General features: G+C 30.8%; 1 protein-coding gene across 3 annotated transcripts in view; it reads left to right on the top strand.

Annotated features, from left to right (window-relative positions):
- The window catches only part of LOC127720603 (protein kinase C iota type-like), a 30394-nt gene extending 11752 nt beyond the window's left edge, over nt 1-18642 (top strand). The window contains exons 10-19 of one of the 3 annotated variants that reach the window (XM_052227277.1): nt 870-896; nt 3331-3495; nt 4153-4250; nt 5857-5993; nt 6904-6989; nt 9582-9669; nt 11732-11857; nt 12990-13069; nt 14272-14477; nt 16024-18642. In XM_052227277.1, the coding sequence (XP_052083237.1) occupies nt 870-896; nt 3331-3495; nt 4153-4250; nt 5857-5993; nt 6904-6989; nt 9582-9669; nt 11732-11857; nt 12990-13069; nt 14272-14477; nt 16024-16111 (1101 nt within the window). In that variant the 3' untranslated portion in view covers nt 16112-18642. Of the gene's footprint in view, nt 1-869; nt 897-3330; nt 3496-4152; nt 4251-5856; nt 5994-6903; nt 6990-7973; nt 8062-9581; nt 9670-11731; nt 11858-12989; nt 13070-14271; nt 14478-16023 lie in introns of all 3 variants that reach the window. The other 2 variants (XM_052227276.1, XM_052227278.1) reach the window with 2 other exon arrangements.
- The last annotated feature ends 2513 nt before the right edge of the window (nt 18643-21155 follow it).

Genomic DNA, 21155 nt, shown 5'->3' with positions numbered 1-21155 from the left:
TGTGTATTGTTGAATCACTGTAAAAATTCATTTTTGACCATAAAATCTCTAATTGATACCTCAAACTCTTATAGATTTCTCAAAAGATATAGTGTTTTAAAGCCTTTTGTAATGCAAATACAAAACAAATGTATTCCTTTGGTCGGATAAAAGGGTAGGAAATCTACAAAATATAGTTGATGATTTTTATACTTTAATAATATTTTTAGTGAAAAATGATGTATATATGAATAAACACCTTTATATTCAATGTTATTTCTATTTATATTTTATTGATCAAATATGTTTGATTAAAAAAATCAATATGAGGCTTCAGACCTTATGCTGTACATGTTACATTAAGATAGCATCTGAATCTTATTTTGACCCTCAAATTTTGCTTATCAGTCAAAATAATGTTAAATTTTTTTTTCTCAGAAAATTGCAATTTTAACCATGAATTTATATTTATAATTTAAATAACATCCAATTCTTTATTTAACCAAACTATTTCCCAATCATATGAAAAGTACCTACAGTGATTGCATTATTAATATTGTAACTTACTGTAAATTCAGAAATTATTGCAAGGTTTTTATTAATGGGACAGTATCAGGTTCGCAATAATAAAAACACTTACAATTTCAGAAGTGATTTTTCTTTATAAAATGTTTACAATCACATTGATTAACTTTCACATTTTTGTGAGTGGTCAAGGATTCACAGTAATATATTCATGCATTAATTTCTGAGTTTACAGTATATGCACATTAAGACACAAGAAATCATTGTTACAAACAGTTAAGAAAACATATAAACTCAAAATGTAGACAAAGAAATATTTTTGGATATCAAACTATCTTGCTGAAAGTTTTTGTATTGTTATTCAGACAGAGGAGAGTGAAGTTAGGAGTGAGGTATATTTTTATTTGTATGATTGTTTCATGTTTTGTATTGCATGTTAAAGATATGGCTTCCATGTTCATTCTCAGCAAATTAAGTGAAAATAAGATTTGTATGCCCCGCCTACTATAAAAGAGGGGCATTATGTTTCTGGTATGTGTGTCTGTCTGTTATTTCGTCCATTTGTCCGTCCTGTATCAGGTTAAAGTTTTTGGTCAAGGTTGTTTACCTTGAAGTTGTGAACATTGTGATGTGAACTTTTTTAATGTTATGCCAAATTACAGTTTTGAACATAATTTAACGGTTCACTGAACAACTGAACATGAAGATGTGATAATGAGCAGAGCATGGTGTCCTATGGTTTTGGTACAGTAAAGATTTGAATAATAATAAAAATTGATATTAGATGTCTGAATTTTACCAGATGATAGATACAATAGGGGCAAGGCAAGCAGAAACAAGGGACAGTTACCATATGAAATAAGGAGATGTTGTATGATAGCCAATGAGACCAAATGATGTATATGTTAGCAGCTAAAGGTCACTGTACAGCCTTCAACAATGAACAAAAAACAACATAGCAAGCAATAAAATGCCCTGACATGACAAAATATAAAGTAATTTAAATGAGAAAACCGACGGCCTGATTGATGTACAAGACAACAACAAAAAAACAAATTAATATACAAAAACCAGTCAATTCTTTTAAGGTTTAACATGACTCTTTTTGTTGCACCTCCTATAATCTGTTATGGTTCTTACAGTACCACAGAAAAAAAGTAATTAAAAAATATCTTATAAATCTCCTGTTTGGTCAATTCACTGGCATTTGTACCCTTCTTTTGTTTTTTTTTGGCTTTAAAAAAGTCGATTCAGTCCTTAAAGGAGTTTTGGAAGTTAAACATTAAGGGTTCACAGTCTCTGATTAACAGATTCGTGTGATTATTGCTTTGTAAAGTTGAAGCTTTCAAATGAATAATGCCTGCTTGAATGTTAAAACATATTTAATGGAACTATTACCCTGCTAAGATATATATTGTACTTTGTATTGGTTTCAAAATTTAGCTGTAGATTATTCATTTTTTGTTATACCTGTGTTATATTGTCCAACATGGAAGCCATTTGATAGGAAGATTTGCCAGTGTACAGCACCATTTTATTTGCCAGGCTACAAAATTGTATTCAGTTTAATCTGTTTAACTTTTAATTTACATTAAATTAAATGTTTATTTAATGAATAATAGATTTCAATATTTTTTCTTTAATACAAGATTTTTTATATATGCATTTAAATGTCTATGTATTTTTTATTTGATCATTTGGTGGCACTAATGCATACTACCAGGTAACTCACAACTTAAGGAGGTATTCAACAGTTTGGTGAAATTATGTATTCATATCATTTAATTAACCTTCCTGGTTTTGATGTGTATGATAGAGACATATTTATTCAAACTAACAATTTTTTTTAAATTATGAAAATAAAAACAGCAAATTGCACACAAAAAATCCAATACAAGAGATGATGTCTGCATGGAAAATGTGTTTATACTAAATAAAAGGCATTTATTTTTTACCATGTTATTAAAATGTTTTGTGGCTTTGTAAAGATTTATCTCCCTTATATGTATTCCCTGAAATCATTGATTGGCATTGTACATCTTCCAGAAACCTCAGAATGTTGGGAAGTTCTTTTAAGGTGGTACCAAACACCTGACACTAAAATTAATTTGGCTCGTTTTAATTTTCATAAAATTTTGACAAAATATTTACTTTGACCCTTTGACAAAAATATAAAAATTTCAAAAAACTTGAACCACACACTTTATTGGAAAAATTTCATTGGATATATAGCAGTTTGACAAACACTAATTTTGATCATTGAGAAGCTTAATATTTGCTTAACAATAGAATGTGATTAAAATGTTCAGCTGATTTTTACAGAGTTATCTCCCTGTAGTGTTATGCACAGCCTGTAGTACTTGTAATGTTCATGTCAGCTTAAAGAGAAAGAGAAGGAGAAGCTAATTTTAAGATTTGTCTATCCAAAACTTACAATGTATACTATAACTAAACTTTGAGAAGGGAAGGAAATGAACAGATTTTGTCAGTTTTGTTTAAACCTGGACACACACAAATATGTAACACAAAAAAAATACAACTTGAGAAATGAATACTAAAGTAAATATTAAAACATACAAGCCATTTTCTCTATAAACACAAACTTTTATGAACTTTTGCTTTACTTGTAGATATGTAAAAAAGATAAAAAGAGGTCATGAATTTGAAATGGAAAATGGCAAAATCTGTTAAAAGTTTATATAATTTATCATGTTTATTACTCAGAAGTTTTAGCGACATATCATTCTGTGGAATACAACTTTACATTTAAACATGATTTCCCAAAATTGATAATTAGTTAAATAAAAATGTTGACTAATATTTCAGTCAACCAATGGAAATGAAGCTGGTAGAATATCGTTAGAACAGTTTAATCTCCTACGTGTGATTGGGCGAGGAAGTTATGCTAAAGTGCTAATGGTGGAACAAAGAACAACACAACGTGTCTACGCAATGAAAGTGATAAAGAAGGAATTAGTTAATGATGATGAGGTAAGATTTTTAGCTCACTGGGAGAGGAGAGAAAAATTTGAATAAAAAAATTGTATGATAGGAAAAAAAAAGTTCAACAGGTTAATTTAAAGTATGGGTTTTTCTCATTGTTGAAGGCCGTACGGTTGCCTATAATTGACTTACTTTATTTGAACTTTGGTGGATAGTTGTCTCATTGGCAATCATACCTCATCATCTTATTTTTATATTAATCGTTGACACAGTAAAACAAGGTATATCTAGGTCATTAATTGAGTACCCAGGGGGGGTGGGGGGTGACAAATGTAAAAATAAAGTGTGATCAAAGTGTGTTGACATTAAAGCTATGCCCTGGTATAGTAAAATAAAATCTTTGAATTTTTGCTGTGATGTCTTTCTTTAACATTGAAGAAAGATGTCACAGCAAAAAATTTAATATAGCCTTACAAGACCTAATTATCTGGACTAGCCATTAATCAACAGTCATGTGATTTCATGATCATTATAAAGTGCCAGAGAAAACTAAAAGAACAATTTGTTCAGTTTCCAGTTTTTAATTTCTTAAGACACCTTTGTGAATTTCTAGGTTGGTTAAAACAGAAACAGTGTTTATAATATTTTCTGTATATAGTTAATTCTTTCCATTATGAATGATTATTACCCAATGTTTTATTTCAGGATATTGATTGGGTCCAAACAGAAAAACATGTGTTTGAAACAGCAACAAATTATCCATTTCTTGTTGGTTTACATTCCTGCTTCCAAACAGACAGCCGGTGAGTAAGCAATTACAGACAGTCTGTGAGTAAGCAATTACTGACAGCCGGTGAGTAAGCAACTACAGACGGCCGGTAAGTAAACAATTACAGACAGTCTGTGAGTAAGCAATTACAGACAGCCGGTTAGTAAGCAACTACAGACAGTCTGTGAGTAAGCAATTGCAGACAGCCGGTAAGTAAACAATTACAGACAGTCTGTGAGTAAGCAATTACAGACAGCCGGTAAGTAAACAATTACAGACAGTCTGTGAGTAAGCAATTACAGACAGTCTGTGAGTAAGCAATTACAGACAGCCGGTAAGTAAACAATTACAGACAGTCTGTGAGTAAGCAATTACAGACAGTCTGTGAGTAAGCAATTACAGACAGCCGGTAAGTAAACAATTACAGACAGTCTGTGAGTAAGCGATCACAAACAGTCTGTGAGTAAGCAATTACAGACAGCCGGTAAGTAAACAATTACAGACAGTCTGTGAGTAAGCAATTACAGACAGTCTGTGAGTAAGCAATTACAGACAGCCGGTAAGTAAACAATTACAGACAGTCTGTGAGTAAGCAATTACAGACAGTCTGTGAGTAAGCAATTACAGACAGTCTGTGAGTAAGCAATTACAGACAGCCGGTAAGTAAACAATTACAGACAGTCTGTGAGTAAGCAATTACAGACAGTCAGAGAGAAAGCAATTACAGAGAAGTTTAGATAAAGTACCACAAAATCAAACTACAGCAACGTTTGCTCAAATCATAAAAAAATTAAAAAAAGGAAGATGTGGGACATATTTATATATATCAAGGAGATAGCAAACCAACAACATGAAAACTGTCAAAGTTGATCTTTTTTTACTTAGTCAAATTAAATAGGAAACACCAGTTCTAAATTTGTATGGCACCTGACTTTTGTTTAGCAAAGGAAAAATATGTTGTTTACATTATATGCTTAATTAATTCAATAACTACCATTCATCTAAAAACATGTTAGGGAAGTCTAATTTTCTAAATGTAATATGAATTTAGGCCACTCTTACAATGCTTGGCTTATTTATAACATGATTGCTTGTCCTAGTGTTATGACAGTCCTCAAGCAATTAACTATTAGAATAGATAAAACTATGTCAGACAATAGGTCTCAAGACCAGTGTAACTATTTGATTTTGAGACAGCATACACATAATGAGATGCATTTTGAATGTGGAAGGACATAGACGTGAATAAGTACTTGTCACCATGGGGATTCTACAAAGAGCAATACCCCTTATTTATAGTAAAGGTCTGATGATTTTCAACATATCTCAGTAGGACATAAAAATTTTTTTTCGATTAAATAAATATCCAAGTAGATACTGAAATAACTTTATTTTTCCAAAATAATTGATATATTTGTATAGAGGAACAATTAGGATTTCAACAGTTTCTATTGAAAAAATCCTTTTAACTTGATCAGGGACTAAAATTAGAAGAGATAAGACTTTTCTCCTAAAAGAATGACACAATGTTATTGGTTGAACATTTATTGTTGAAGTATAGATATTATTAAAGGCAATTTCAATGTTTTGTATGTTTTTGAAAATATTATTTATTATTTGATCATTGTTTTCTTTTGTAGGTTATTTTTTGTGATAGAATTTGTGAGTGGTGGAGACTTAATGTTTCATATGCAAAGACAACGAAAATTACATGAAGAGCATGCAAGATTTTATGCTGCTGAAATTTGTCTTGCCTTAAATTTCCTTCATGAAAGGGGTAAGCATAGTCAGTGAAAAGCCAATTTGTGATTGTATTATCATGATTATGGTATTATCTGTGCTTCAACTTCGGATTTTTACACTACAAAAACAATCAATGGTAATAGATAATAAATTGTTTAATAGATATTTTATTATTTATATTGTACTTCCAACTGCAGTGAACAATTATATTGTACTTCCAACAGCAGTGAACAATTATATTGTACTTCCAACTGCAGTTAACAGTTAACATATATATTGTACTTCCAACTGAAGTTAACATTTATATTGTACTTCCAACTGCAGTTAACATATATATTGTACTTCCAACTGCAGTGAACATTTATATTGTTCTTCCAACTGCAGTTAACATATATATTGTACTTCCAACTGCAGTGAACATTTATATTTTACTTCCAACTGCAGTGAACAATTATATTGTACTTCCAACAGCAGTGAACAATTATATTGTACTTCCAACTGCAGTTAACAGTTAACATATATATTGTACTTCCAACTGAAGTTAACATTTATATTGTACTTCCAACTGCAGTTAACATATATATTGTACTTCCAACTGCAGTGAACATTTATATTGTACTTCCAACTGCAGTTAACATATATATTGTACTTCCAACTAAAGTTAACTTTTATATTGTACATCCAACTGCAGTTAACATATATATTTTACTTCCAACTGCAGTTAACATATATATTGTACTTCCAACTGCAGTTAACATATATATTGTACTTCCAACTGCAGTGAACATTTATATTTTACATCCAACTGCAGTGAACATTTGTGTTGTACTTCCAACTGCAGTGAACCAGTACTACTTTTTGCAATTGGACATTACTTGTTTAAATTATAAAAAAAAAATAGGTCAGTAACCTTTGTCACATTGATAATATTTTGTTTTATATAGGTATAGTGTACAGAGACTTGAAGCTGGATAATGTGCTGTTGGACCATGATGGTCATGTAAAGTTAACAGATTATGGAATGTGTAAGGTAAGATCAGAGGTCAACATTGAACTTGATGTCTTCTTTCAATATTGCAATAGAGTATTGAAATTGAAAAAATAATTCAGTGTTATATAACAAATGTTGGTGAATAATGTCATTAGTATTAAATGATAAACATGCCATTGGGATGATTTTTAAAATAACTTTTATGTCTTGAAATTCATTACTATGACTGATAAATGTGAAGCCTGTTAAGAATTTAAGGATAAGGTAAATTTTGTTGACAATGATTGATGTATAAACCATAGCTTTGTTGTAAGATTGATATTGTTGAGATGATAGTCTTGCAGTCAATTCAGTTCTCATCAATACATGTTTAATTCTTTTTTGTTATTCATTGAAGTTGATTGAGCACCAATTTTGAACTCGGGTATATTAATAAGATTGATCTCAACTTTGCACCAGATAATGAAGTTAGCAAAAACAATCAATTTTGGCTTTTGATGTCAAACACTTTATGTTGTGACACTGATTGGTAACAGCATAATGTCTTATTTTCTTTAATATCATACACACTTGAGATTGGTATATTGTCTGCAAGCAGGGTGTTTTTACAGTATTAATTACTGATAACCAAGTAATTTTTGAGAGCGATTTATTTTTTGCGACTTTCGCAAGTAGAAAGATAATGCAAAATAAATCGTCACGAATGTGGATCTTTCCTAATTCAACTACTTCAAGTAAATAGAAAAATCTTTAAATTCTCAAAATTATCCCCTTCACGAAAAGATTTATAAAAAATCAACCACATAAATGGAAATTGCTCACTGACAGTGTCTAAATTTACAGTATTAAGAAACTGTTATGATTTAAACAACATCTTTTCTGTTAATTGTCTTGTTTTTTTTTCACTCTTTGATGATATCGAAAGAAAGTCTAGCTACATGTAAAAAAACCCAATTATTAATTATAAGACAATGCTGAAATGATTGATAAAGGTTAATAGTAAAATGGTTGTGTATTATCTAGGAAGGTCTACGACCCGGAGACACAACCTGTACTTTCTGTGGTACCCCTAATTATATTGCTCCAGAAATCCTAAGGGGTGAAGAGTATGGTAGGTCTGCTATAGTGGGTGTGGTCTAAATCTGTCAATCAAGTATAGCTTCCTGTAAAGTGTTTGATATCAGAGTGGGTGTTACTTCAACCTACCAGTCAATAATATATCCATTTACTGTTACTTTGATATCAGAATGAGAAAAAGAGAAAATCAGAGACAAAAAGATTTTGAAAAAGATTTAAAAAAAAGGAAATTTTTTTTGTAGTATTTTTTCAACATAGTAACGTCCTCATTTTTATTTTTTAATTTCGCATACTGTTGTAAACAAAGGAGGCTATGCTTAATTGAAACATTTTCCCACTGGGTATCCATGGTAACATTTCTTTAATTTTACTTTGTTTAATATAGTTTTAATTTAATTTTACAGTAGCACTATCTAATTTATTTAGAACAACCATAATAAAATATCACAGGTAGTCAGCGTTAAAATTCAAAAGGCCTAATAGCAGGGGGAAGAAGTTCTATTTATAGTGTTAAAGAAGTGCTATATAGAAAATAGACGTTGATCTGGAAGTTTACAGATGAAAAGTCAGTTTTAGATTAAATTTTTATACCTTCAATACTAGTTCGATCAATTACCAGAAAGGCCTTACAATTGGAATGAAATTGCGGACGCAACATGTTTAGGAGATGGTGCCCCATCAAGCAATATATTCTTTATCAGACGGCTTTAGGACATTTTTCACTTACCTGTGCTATTTTAACATTTTCAACACTCTTAATTCAGGATCACTGTTATCTGTATAGTGCATAGGTACTTTGATCCTTGAATTTGGAGTCTTAGCTCTTGTCTATTAGAATTAAGTAAAAATTGAAACATTGTTTATAATTAGTGTATTTCAAAATAATTTCAGATTTTTAGGACTAATTTGTTGTTTTTATGAAATAAATAAAGTTTTTTGTATAGGAAAGCATGTTTTAAATGTTAAAAAGTCTTAAATTTTTAACAGACTTTAAGAATTTTTAATATGATATATATTTGGTAATAAATTATACACATGTTTCAATTTACTGCCAGATTCTGATGAATTCTATTTATTTCAAGCAAATTCGTATTTCAAATATCACATTTTGGGTGTAAATAGTTTGTGAAATAATAACTTAGAAGAAGTCAAAGGATTTTGCATATCATGAATTTTATCAAATTTAATTTTTTTCATTTTGCAAATTGTAATTTAAATTTTATAGATTTGATTTGAAATATAATTTGTTTGTTTTCTGATTAGCTTTGTATTGACCTTACCTAAGAACAATATTTACCAATATTTCAGACAAAGGTTTTAAAAAAAAATTAAGGAATTATCCATTCATAATTTGTTATTGACTCTATCCTATATCTATCTAGGCAGATTCTCATAAATTACTACCATTAATTAAACTTCAACTGAAGTGCCTATTTCCTACCCCCTTTATACTTATTTGTTTAAAAGCCCTGAAAAATTGGTAAATAGTATATAAGCCTCTTGTAGTGTTCTTAACTTGTCAGCTTTTTTAACATTATAATTTTGCTTTAAAAGGAAGGTCTAGTTCCGGGTGATAGAACTAATACTTTCTGTGGAACACCGAATTACATCGCACCGGAGGTGTTACGTGGAGAAGAATATGGTATAAACATTTCTCTATATTCTCACTGTTGTGTATGAGCAAGCATTTGCAGCAAAAACTTTTCATCTATTAACCAAATTTCTTGAATCAATTCCATTCAAACTGATACATGGTTATTTGACATCTACATTTTTGAGGAAACTTATCCCAAGTCAAGCTGTTGCACTTCAACGATTTTGATTCAATTTTTTTTTAGTACCTTATTTTAATTTGATTTGGTTAATACATGAATGATGATTGTTGTAACACTTAACAGTCAGCGATTGCTTTTGGTTTTTTTCTTGCCTTTCAATTTTCTAAATTTGCCTGTCTTTGCATGTTTTTGTTAGATCTGCTCTTTATGGTGCTAGTATCCAAGTATATAAGTTTCATTTGAACATTGTGTAAAATTATAGTATTTGTGACACTGATTTACATTAATTGAGTACAATAAAGAACCTGTAAATTATGAAATAATGGATTTCAGAACTTTTTAAGATTTGTTTTTGTCTTTGCAAAAAAAACAGAACTCTGTTCCAAAAATGAAAGTCCATTCACACACACATTACTTTTTAAATTGTTGTTTTATATTGGCTTTTGACATATTTGTTATCAGCTTTGACAATTTAATGGTATCCTGAACTTGAGTGATTCTGAAAACAGTACATTTGTAAGGTGGGCAGTCAAAAAGTTATTTCTGAAGACCAATCCCCAACAAATCCTCCATTACTGTTAATACTCCATGGATGCAGCAGTCATCTCAGATACACCTTTTTATGCCCCCGTCACGGACATTTAGTGTCGCCCTTGACCTTCCATCCTTCCATCTTTCCCTCTTTTTTCTGTCCTTCTGTCTATCTGTCCGTCCATCTTTCCGTTTCCATTTTCGTTTGAAAAGCAAGCTTGAGTGAAGGCATTTGTATCCTCTGACACATTCTTCTTTTATTAACCCTTAATTTGGGAAAGGTACTAGATAAGTTTGTTACAAATTTAATGTCTTACGACAAATGTTTTGGTAAAAACCCTTCCATAGGTATGCTTAAAAAGAAGTTTTTCTTCCAAATTTGTTTCCCTTTATCACACCATTCAAAATGAAACAACTCTTTGTCAGTACTGGAACCATGTACTACTCACAGGGTACCAGTCTTCATTTAATTTAATTATTCACTCATCAATCATGTTGATATTGTTCAAAATTTGTATCACTGAAAAACTCATGAGTTAAATCTTTTTCAGTATATAACTAGAACACACCCGTGTGTGACATATACTATTGGTATCAGATTTTATCTGGAACTTGTTAATTATTTGTAATATTAATTATGTGGGAAACAAAAGGGCTTGGAATGGTGTAATATATAATCAACACCATTGTCCTATATTAGTTATATATAAAGTTGAATTCTTTGATTCATCGTTTTTACATCAAGCCGGCTAACAAATTGGACCTCATTGTTTTAGTAGTATAAATGATAAACCATTGTGTGCTTTTGTCTTGATCTTGGCTTACCACTAACTGAAACCAACACATTAAATCTCTAGCATAGATAACTATCTGGTGTACCATTAAACTTAAATAGCATGATGCTTGAACCAAAAGAATTATCAATGCAATCATGGAATATTAAGATTTATACTACTCATAATGTATGTAATAAATGCATGTTAGAAATTATGTTGAACAGCCACTGGATATTAAACAAACAGCAATCAATCAATCAATCAAGTTGAACAAATATTAACATAAAACACTATAACCAATATTTCATAAATAGAAACATAGATATTGAATTAGCTATTCAATTGTTTTCTTGTGATTTCAGTTCTGTATTGCTTTATTCATGAATAACAATTCCTTATTCTATAAATTAATAGACCCTTTTAAAGAATTATGTTGAAATTTGAAATTTTCTAAGTAGCCATAAGTTGAATAAATATTGAATTGTGTTTGTCACAAAACTTCTTGATCTGTATTGTACATTACCAGGTGATAAAATAGTCTTGTTATTCTGCATCAAAATTGTTTTGTCTTGTATGGGTTCATATACATCTAATACTTTAATAATGTTAACAATTTTCACAGATTTTAGTGTAGACTGGTGGGCATTAGGGGTACTTATGTTTGAAATGTTGGCTGGCAGATCACCTTTTGATGTAGTCGGAGGAGCAGAGAACCCGGACCAAAACACAGAAGACTACCTCTTCCAAGGTAAATTATTGTTATCTGCAAATGCAGTGTCAAGGGTAGGTGGGTATTCATAGCTGTCAACCAGGAGAGTAGGTGTATAACACATAATTGTTAAATATCCGTTGATTTAGTTAGTGGAACAGAAAATTCAGACCAAAAAATTGAAGTCAATCTTTTTAAAGGGGAGATATTGTAAGCTTAAAACTAAGAGCCAAAGGTAGAAAATCAGAGCTGTGGATGGACCAAGAGATGAGTAGGGGTATAAAATGTTAGCTTGTAGGTGGAATGGTAGGTTAGAATTCTTTTGGGTATATAATCAGATCTTTGAGCCAGAAGGTTGATAATATATGAAATGTTAACTGTTAGATTGTACTTGATATGTGAATTTGGTGAAAAGGTCAGACTAAAATATTCAAAGACTACCCTTTCAGTCATTTACTTACCTCCAGTGGTTATCTCCATTGTCTTCTATGCCTTTCATTACACAGTCTAAAGGAAAAAAAAAGCCTAGCTGGCTCAAATAATTTTGGAAAACCCCCATCAATCAGTGTAGTAAGTGGAGTGGAAAAACCAAAATGTTCAAGAATATATCATTAAAAGAAAAGTATAAATTGAGTTGAAAACTCATGGGTTTGGAGAATAAAATCAGGACTGAAAACTCCATGGTAAGGGTTAAAAGGCTGAAATTTGATTGAACAAGTGTTGACATATTCATGTAAGAAGAAAAACCTAGATGTTGAGATCTGTGAAACATGCAAGATAAAAACAGAGAATGAATTTCATTACTTGTCTAATGCAGTAACAGTGTGAAAATAGAATTGTTTAGTTTGTTTGAAGGTTTAGCTGCTGAAATTATTCCTCCTTTTTAAAGCATGAAAATAAAAGGCTTTTCAGCTGAAACATATACCGGTACGTTACTGTATTTTAAAGGGGGATAGGACACTTCGTTCAATATGTCAGTGCATCAGAAAACTGGAGAAAGTTTATTTCTATTCCTCCTAGTAAATGAATGGACTATTATTTGGAGTTTTCCAATAATCTGTGTGCCAATATTTTCGTGAATGTATGGCATTGTCAACACTCAAAAGATAAATGTAATGACAGAGTTATGTTATTTGGTAACACATGACCATTATTTCTTTAATTTTTACAGTTATATTGGAAAAGACGATAAGAATTCCAAGGTCATTGTCAGTGAAGGCAGCATCTATACTTAAAGGATTTCTTAATAAGGTGAGAGGCAGTATTACTTTAAGTAAAATAAGTCTTGTCAATTTGAAATTTAAAAAAATGGCATGTTGACAATACAATTTTTCTTAGCCTATGTTGGCTCCCTGTAAGAGTAACCTTAGATAACAAGTTTTTGTTCAATATTAAAGTTTTTGTATAACATTATGAAGACTATAATAAATTGAAACTGTAAATAGCAAAATTGATCATCAAGGCTAACCTGTGCTAGGGGCCCTTGTAAACTTGCAGTGAGGTGAGAGCTTTTTTGCTCTGTGTTGAAGAGATCTTTGAGATGAAGAACAGTCAGTAAAACAGTCATTGTTCCTTTATAAAAATAAGGAGATGTGGTATGATTGCCAATGAGACAACTATCCACCAAAGTTCAAATGAAGTGGATGTAAGCAATTATAGGCAACAGTACGGCCTTCCACAATGAGAAAAACCCATACCGTATGGTTGGCTATAAAAGGTCCCGACATGAAAAATATGAAACAATTCAATTGAGAAAACTAATAGCCTAATTTATAACAAAACAATTTAAGAAAAACAAATATGACAGACATGAACCAACGACAACCACTGAACTACAGGCTCGTGAATTGGGACAGGCACATAAAGAATGTGGCGGGTTAAACAAGTTTGTTAGCGCTCAACCATCCCCCTAACCCGGGACAGTGGTGTAACAGTACAACATAAGAACAAACTATAAAAATCGGTTGAAAAAGGCTATGTATTGGACTACTTAATTGTTGATTATTGTACTTTTTGATATTAAAAACATTTGATTATCCCCTGTTTATGTGTACCTTGCAATAATCTAAATTTTGTACAATAAATAATCCAAGAGTTCTAATGTCAAAAAAAATTATCATTTGACCTCAAAATGAGTGATTTATCTATCAGTGGTGTTTGGTCAGGAGCTGGATATTTTTTTCATATTTGGTTTCTTGGGTTAGTTGTTCTTTTTATATGATTGACTTTTAAGGTAAATAAAGTAAAATATGCAATGAGCTATATGTCTCACTTTGTCTAGATACAATTTTGTTCATAACGTCTTGACAACACCTATGGTTGTATTACAACATATGATAAAAACTTCACGATTTATTTCACATGTGAAATATCTGTTTATATTTGAATGTGAAACCACCCTATTCAAATTTAACCATAATTAATGAAAAGCGATGTTTGTTTTCTGTTAACAGAATCCCGTAGAACGACTTGGTTGTCATCCACAGACAGGATTTAGTGACATCATGTCACATCCATTCTACCGTTCTATTAGCTGGGACCAGTTAGAGCAGAAACAAATCAAACCACCCTATAAACCAGAGCTGAAGTCAGACAGGGACTTAGAACACTTTGATAAAGCTTTTACAGATGAGCCAGTACAGCTTACCCCTGATGATCCGTATGTACAAGACTGTATATTTGAAAAATTTTCCCATAGACTTTTGTTTGTGATTTGTTCAGGAATAAGACACATTGAATTTGGTTTTATGGGTTTACTTTTTCTTTATTTGAAAATATCCCTAAATATGAAAGGCATTTTTCAACAATATCAAAATTTGAGCTAATTTTTTGCATCTGCAGACATAGTTCAAATAGCATATGCACACACAAATGACCTAATAGAAGATACTGGTTTCTTTTATAATAAAAACTTCATCTCTTCACCCTTTTCTTACAACTGGTATATCTAATTACTACTAATATTTTACTATATTTGATTTTGGAAAAAAATTAGCTTAAATTTCGCACAGTGGAAAAATAGTTATTAGAAGCTATTTAAAAAGTTGTAAGCTTTTTAAGTTGAAGTCATTCACTTGAATCAACTTGATTTTGGTCCCTTTTAAAATACCTTAGATTAAGCAGTGTTCTTCTAGCAAAAAAAAACATTGTTTAAACAACTATCAATTTTTGGCATTGAAGTCAAGTTCACTCAACTTGATTTAGATAAAAGCATAACTATTAAAATACTGTAGTTCTGGACTTCTTCCTTAAAAATTTGACCTCAACAAATGTTATATTCTTTTACAAACAGCTTTTATTTTGCTTATATTGTAAAAGAATTTATTTAAAAATTACTCTCAATGAGAAATAATTGCTATGTGAACATTTAATGCCAAAAATGAGACTAAAAAGTCACGTTTTCAATGCATTAAGGATGTACTTGGGTCATTTTTGTCAGATGTTTGGACTCCTTGGTTTTTTTCCAACAATACGGGGTAAAATACTTTGCCCCATAACACCCATTTTTCTTTTCATATAAGACTTCAATAGCTCATAAAAGGTCATTTACAAGAATTTAAGCAGATTCTAGATTTCTTTTCTTTCGATTTGAGACCCGAATAATACCAATGCAAATATGAGGTAAAATTCTGAGTCAGCCTTTTCCTACCATTTTTTAAAAATTAGATATCTTGAAAAGGAGCTCCATAACTTATCAATATTTTTAGTTTATTTTTTTCCTTAACTTAATGCTCTTATGACTTATAGTATCAATTTTAGGTTTTTTTCATTTCACCTTAGTACATCATAATAGTTTAATCTATAATCGTTTATCATTGAAAGTTATGAATAGGGTGCCAGTTTTGTAAAAAAAATTTCAATAATCAAAGCATGAATTATAATTCTTAAGAAAATGTATTTTTTGTTCACCAACTATGTACAAAAGAATGTAAGAAGATACCAAGGATGTGATCAAAATGACAAAAAACAGTTCACAAAAAACTGACAGAAAACTAGATTGACCTTCATAAACCCAGCCAAGAACAGAGATGTACATTTTGTACTTAGATGTTCCAAAAGAGTAAGCTGTTCCTCAGTACAAAGTCTGAAAATTTATTTTTTTCAGAACAAGCATATGAACCATTAAAATTTAATTTCAGAATTAAAGTTCCATCAGTTATTTATTTATCATGGACTTAATTGTATACTCTGTTGTTTGTTTACAGGAAATTGATATCAGAGATAGACCAGACAGAATTTGATGGATTTGAATATGTCAATCCACTGCTGATGTCACTAGAGGAAACAGTATAACAGGGAAGCAGTGTAAAGACAGGGAAACAGTAAACTGATTGTGATATCAAATTTCCGGTTGTGCTTCCTATTATTTAAAATTTATGTAAACACTAGTGTGAAGAGTTCTGTTATTCAATGGACAGTTTTAGAAGTAATTTATGTAATATTTTGTGTTTAATCTGAGATGGTCTATGGGTAGATAATACAGTATAAACAAGTGGGTTAGTGAATCACAGTGAAACAGGGTGAATGCTGGTGATTAGGGTGATTACACTCTCATTTACAAATCTGACATTTTAAACCTGTGGAAATACCAGAGACATGTTTCAGAACAGAACACCCACAATCAACAGTATTCACCACCAAAAGTGATTTTTAAGTGAATCTCCCAAGTACAATGAGAGACTAATAAAATTAAAACACAGAATTACAAAAATTATTTTTATTCTTAAGTCAAGTATATTTGAGATATACCGGTACCTGAATTCATACAAGCACTTAACGACTGTGTAAACAAAATATCTTGTGACATAGTTTGTACTGATCAGGTTTGCTCAATATTTTTTCAAAATCTCTGTTCATTTAAAGTTTACAGCACATAGTATTAGAGACATTGTTTTTTTATATGAATTTAATAAGCAGTAAATCAACTGTCATATGACTGCACAGTTTTATTGAGAGTTTATGGTATGGGGCCATTAGTTGATTTTTTATGCCACTTGGAGCACAAATTATGGATTTTCATTATTTAATTCTTTTGAAATATAAACATAAATAATTAAAGTTAAATGAATAAGAAGTATAATAAATTAGATCATTTGTTTAAAAATAGTACTGCATTTGTGCTCATTTTGGTTTAAATACTTTGTTTAAATCAGTAAAAATAAGCTATATGATGTAGAAATGAAAAAAGTGGAGATATCTCAAATCTCAAATATTGAAAATATTTGATGATGATATATTTGTATAAAATGTGTAAAAAGATTTATTTATGACTTGGACCAATGAATATTTTTAGTTGACTTATTTTAGATTAATGACATTTTTAGGTCAAAATAGATGTAGATGTCCTGTTAGTGCAGTTTTTGAAGCAATTTCAGTATATTAAATATTATTTGCAGCTATTAGATAAAGTGGTAAGAGAAAGCATGCAGTCTTTGAAGCAATTTCAGTGTATTAAATACTATTTGCAGCTATTAGATAAAGTGATACGAGAAAGCATCATAAATTGTACAGATCTTTTTACTTTTTTTCTATTTCAGTATTCTGTATTCATACATATCACTTTTTTTATACATGTATTACAATAATGTGGTATTTGATTGTATAACTAACAATGTAATGATAATAGGTTACTGTTGACAGGGAAATTTTTGTTGCAGTCTTTTTATTTCTGGCTAATTTTGTGCTCCAAGTTAATACACAAAAATAGAACTACTGTGAATATTACACAGAAACTGGTTTAATAGGACAAAGACTGTATATGTATAAATACCACCTGGAAATTATGAATTCAAAAGACATGACATATTTTAATTCATAATCGAGAATATAAGATGGCACAAAAATTTCCCAGTTTACATTATAAAAATTTGAATGCATTTTTGGAAACAACAGTGAAATAATATATAGAAAATGTATTTATTGTGTGATAAAAAAGCTTTTTTGTTGGAAATGAAAGCTAAATACTCTAACTTCATATTGAAGTCATTACAACATATGCTCATTTTTACAAGCTTACTTTTGTCTGCTTCAAAGCACCAGCAAAGGATCTGAAACTATATTTTCAAAAAAAAACAAAAATCATTAATTAGTTACTGGTAAATGATTTAGTTTTTGTCAAGGGATGCTAAAAATAATTTTGATGTAGTATTTTCATAAAAAAAAAGACTTTATAAAATACCCCATCGTTTAAGAATCTAACATCTATTGGATAATATTGTGAGGAGTGTACACCAATATGTTTTCACTGGAACAACAATAACACTATCTCCATTTTGTATACGAACAATATAATCACTCAAAAACAATAGACATTTATGTAAGTTGGTGTATTTATGGCCACTGCACTATGTCAGACAAATATATTTGGTTTGGACTTCCAACAAGCAGATGTACAATAATAAAGTTAGTTATTGATTTCATTATTTCATTGGTAAAATTGATTGCTGCAAAATATGGGGATGAAGCAGTGAATTTTTTTTTTTATAGTATTTGGAAAATGGTTTCTATAGCCAAAATATATCTATTAACATACAATTTATTTATATGATAACAGAAAACGAAAGTGTATCAATTAATCTAGGCCAAGCAAATACAGAGTTGGGATTTACTTATAAAAATATTTAAATGTAAAAATTATTAAATGGTTATTTTGAAATAAGATATGGACACTAACATCTTTATATGATAAAAAATGTATTGCTAGTATGATATAAAACAATTAATCCTGAAAAACTTATTGAAGAAGACAATACGACATAATCTAGTCTATGTACAAATAGTGTATTATAAGAATCTCTTTCTAAAATAAACATCATAATTTTGTATTTCTGATTTTTATCATGAACTTGTCTTAATATGTAATACTGGTTTGTCATACCCTCACTAAATTGCAATCTCGTTGTCCGTCTGCTAGTCCATCTGTCCAACAAATATTTACGTCAAACTTTTCTCAGAAACGGTTTAAAAAAATTCCATTATATTTGATCAGAAGCTTGACAGAGATGGCAACATGTGTGCACTTTTTAAATCTGTCAGATACCTACTTCCTGTTTGCATATCCTTTGAATTTTTCAATATGTTAAATGAACTGACAATATTTTGTCACATATATCTCGATTTCTACTTAACAGATTGATTATAATAAGGAGATGTGGTATGATTGCCAAGGAGACTACTATCCCAGACCAAAAGAAGTAGATGCTAGGAAGTATAGGTCATTGTACAGCCTTCAACAATGAGCAAGAATGACTATGTATTTTTGGTCATCGGCGTAACAGTAATGACTGGAAATGTGTGTGTGCTTTCAAGCTGTCAGATACTTCCTGTTATTCTGTACTTTGAATTATGAGTGGGAGTATATATGCTTAGCACTACAACATGGGCAGTCTTGTTATAAATGAAATTACTGTGGATTCATAATTTTTATACGACCGCAAAAAATTTGTATGATGTCATCGTCGTCGTCCGAAGGCACATTGGTTTCCAGACAATAACTTTAGTTTAAGTGAATGGATCTCTATGAAATTTTTTAAGAAGGTTCAATACCACAAAAGGAAGGTTGGGATTGATTTTGGGGATGATGGTCCCAACCATTTAGGAATAAGGGGCCCAAAACAAGCATTTTTCTAGTTTCAGGATAATAACTTGTGTATAAGTATTTTGATTGCTCTGAAATTGTACCACAATGTTTAATACCACAAGTAGAAGGTTGTGATTCATCTTAGGGGTTATGGGGCCAACAATTTAGGAATTAAGGGCCAAAAAGGGGTCAAAAACAAGCATTTTCCTAGTTTCCAGACAATAACTTGCGTGTAAGTGTATGGATCTCTCTGACATTGTAACACAAGGTTCAATATCACAAAGGGAAGTCTGGGATTGAGTTTGGGGTTAATTGCTCAAAACATGTAGGAATGAGGGGCCAAAAAGGGCCAAAAACGCATTTTTCTAGTTTCCAGACAATAACTTGTGTTTAAGTGTATGGATCTCTCTGAAATTGTACTACAAGGTTCCATACTACAAAGGAAAGGCTGGGATTGAGTAATGGGGTTATTGTTCCAAGGAGGGTTTCAAAAAGTTGGGGGGGGGGGGGATTTATTTTCCAATATTTTTAGGGGATTCAAATTTTTTTTTCAAAATTTTTCATATTTCGAATTTTTGAAAATTTTCAAGAAGAAATCTTCCATTGCACAGTATTGCGCAATAGATTTGAAAGATCTTTGACCACATTTATTTTGTGTCAGAAACCTATATTATGTCAAAAATTTTATCACAATCCAAATTCAGACAGTAGCAAGCTTGAATATTGTGTCCAAATTTGCCCCAACTGTTCAGGGTTCGACCTCTGCGGTCGTATCAGGCTGCGCTCAGCGAAGCATTTTATTGTAGATTTATTTGGTATAGGTGAACCATGAACTTAACAAAATACCTATTTCCCAAAGAAATGTATGCAGAATTTGTAAAAGCCTTGAAATCAAGTATCCACAAAAATACAACTTCCGCAATCCACAAAAACTGGTTCCCTCATAGTTAAATAAATCCACAGACTTCACTTTGAAAAGGGAAAGGGTTGGATGTACCATCAAATGTTATGAAACTTATACACCATGCTAATTACCACCAAACACAGATCAAGTTTGAATTTGGCTGGCATCACTTTTACCTTTCTAGAGTTATGTTCCTTTACAAATAAAAAAAATGGCTAATTTGCAGTTTCTGCACTATTAATTAAGTTTGCCTCAACCAAATGTTATAAAACTTATACACAATGCTTATTACAACCAAACACAGAACAATTTTGAATTTGGTTGGCATCACATTTGGTGTTCTTGAGTTATGTCCTTTTGTAAATTGAAAAATTGCAGAATGTGTCTTATATTTACAAACGGGCATCCGTGTTCCATGGTCACATTATTTTTTTATTTAGTAAAGATCCACACTCGTGAAAATGGTATAATGAGAGTATGCTCTGACATATTGTACTAATGAGAGTATGCTCTGACATATTGTACTAATGAAGATACTTAATGTACCATTAATAGGCTAGAACAAATGGAAGGTTACATAGATGAATCTGAGGTCAACAAAAAAAGCCTTAATGATTTCTTTTGTCATAGATTCTAGTAATTTGTCTTGTCTTCAATAAAAGTTGCCAGATTTTATTACAGAATGCCAGATATAGGGATGCAGATCTGGAGGCAGAGACAACAGTTTTAACTATTTCATACCTTGTATATTAAAGATGCCTTAAGTTACAAAGTATCTGTCTGTCATATGTCCATTGTCATTTTTACGGTTCAGCTACTACTTAAAAACTATACAGTTGTCTGTCTCATGAATT

Source organism: Mytilus californianus, unplaced genomic scaffold (genome assembly GCF_021869535.1).
Source record: "Mytilus californianus isolate M0D057914Y unplaced genomic scaffold, xbMytCali1.0.p SCAF_11, whole genome shotgun sequence".
In the NCBI taxonomy this organism is placed as follows: domain Eukaryota; kingdom Metazoa; phylum Mollusca; class Bivalvia; order Mytilida; family Mytilidae; genus Mytilus; species Mytilus californianus.
The sequence above is the reverse complement of the archived record's forward strand: the minus strand, read 5'-3'. Positions and strand labels throughout refer to the sequence as shown.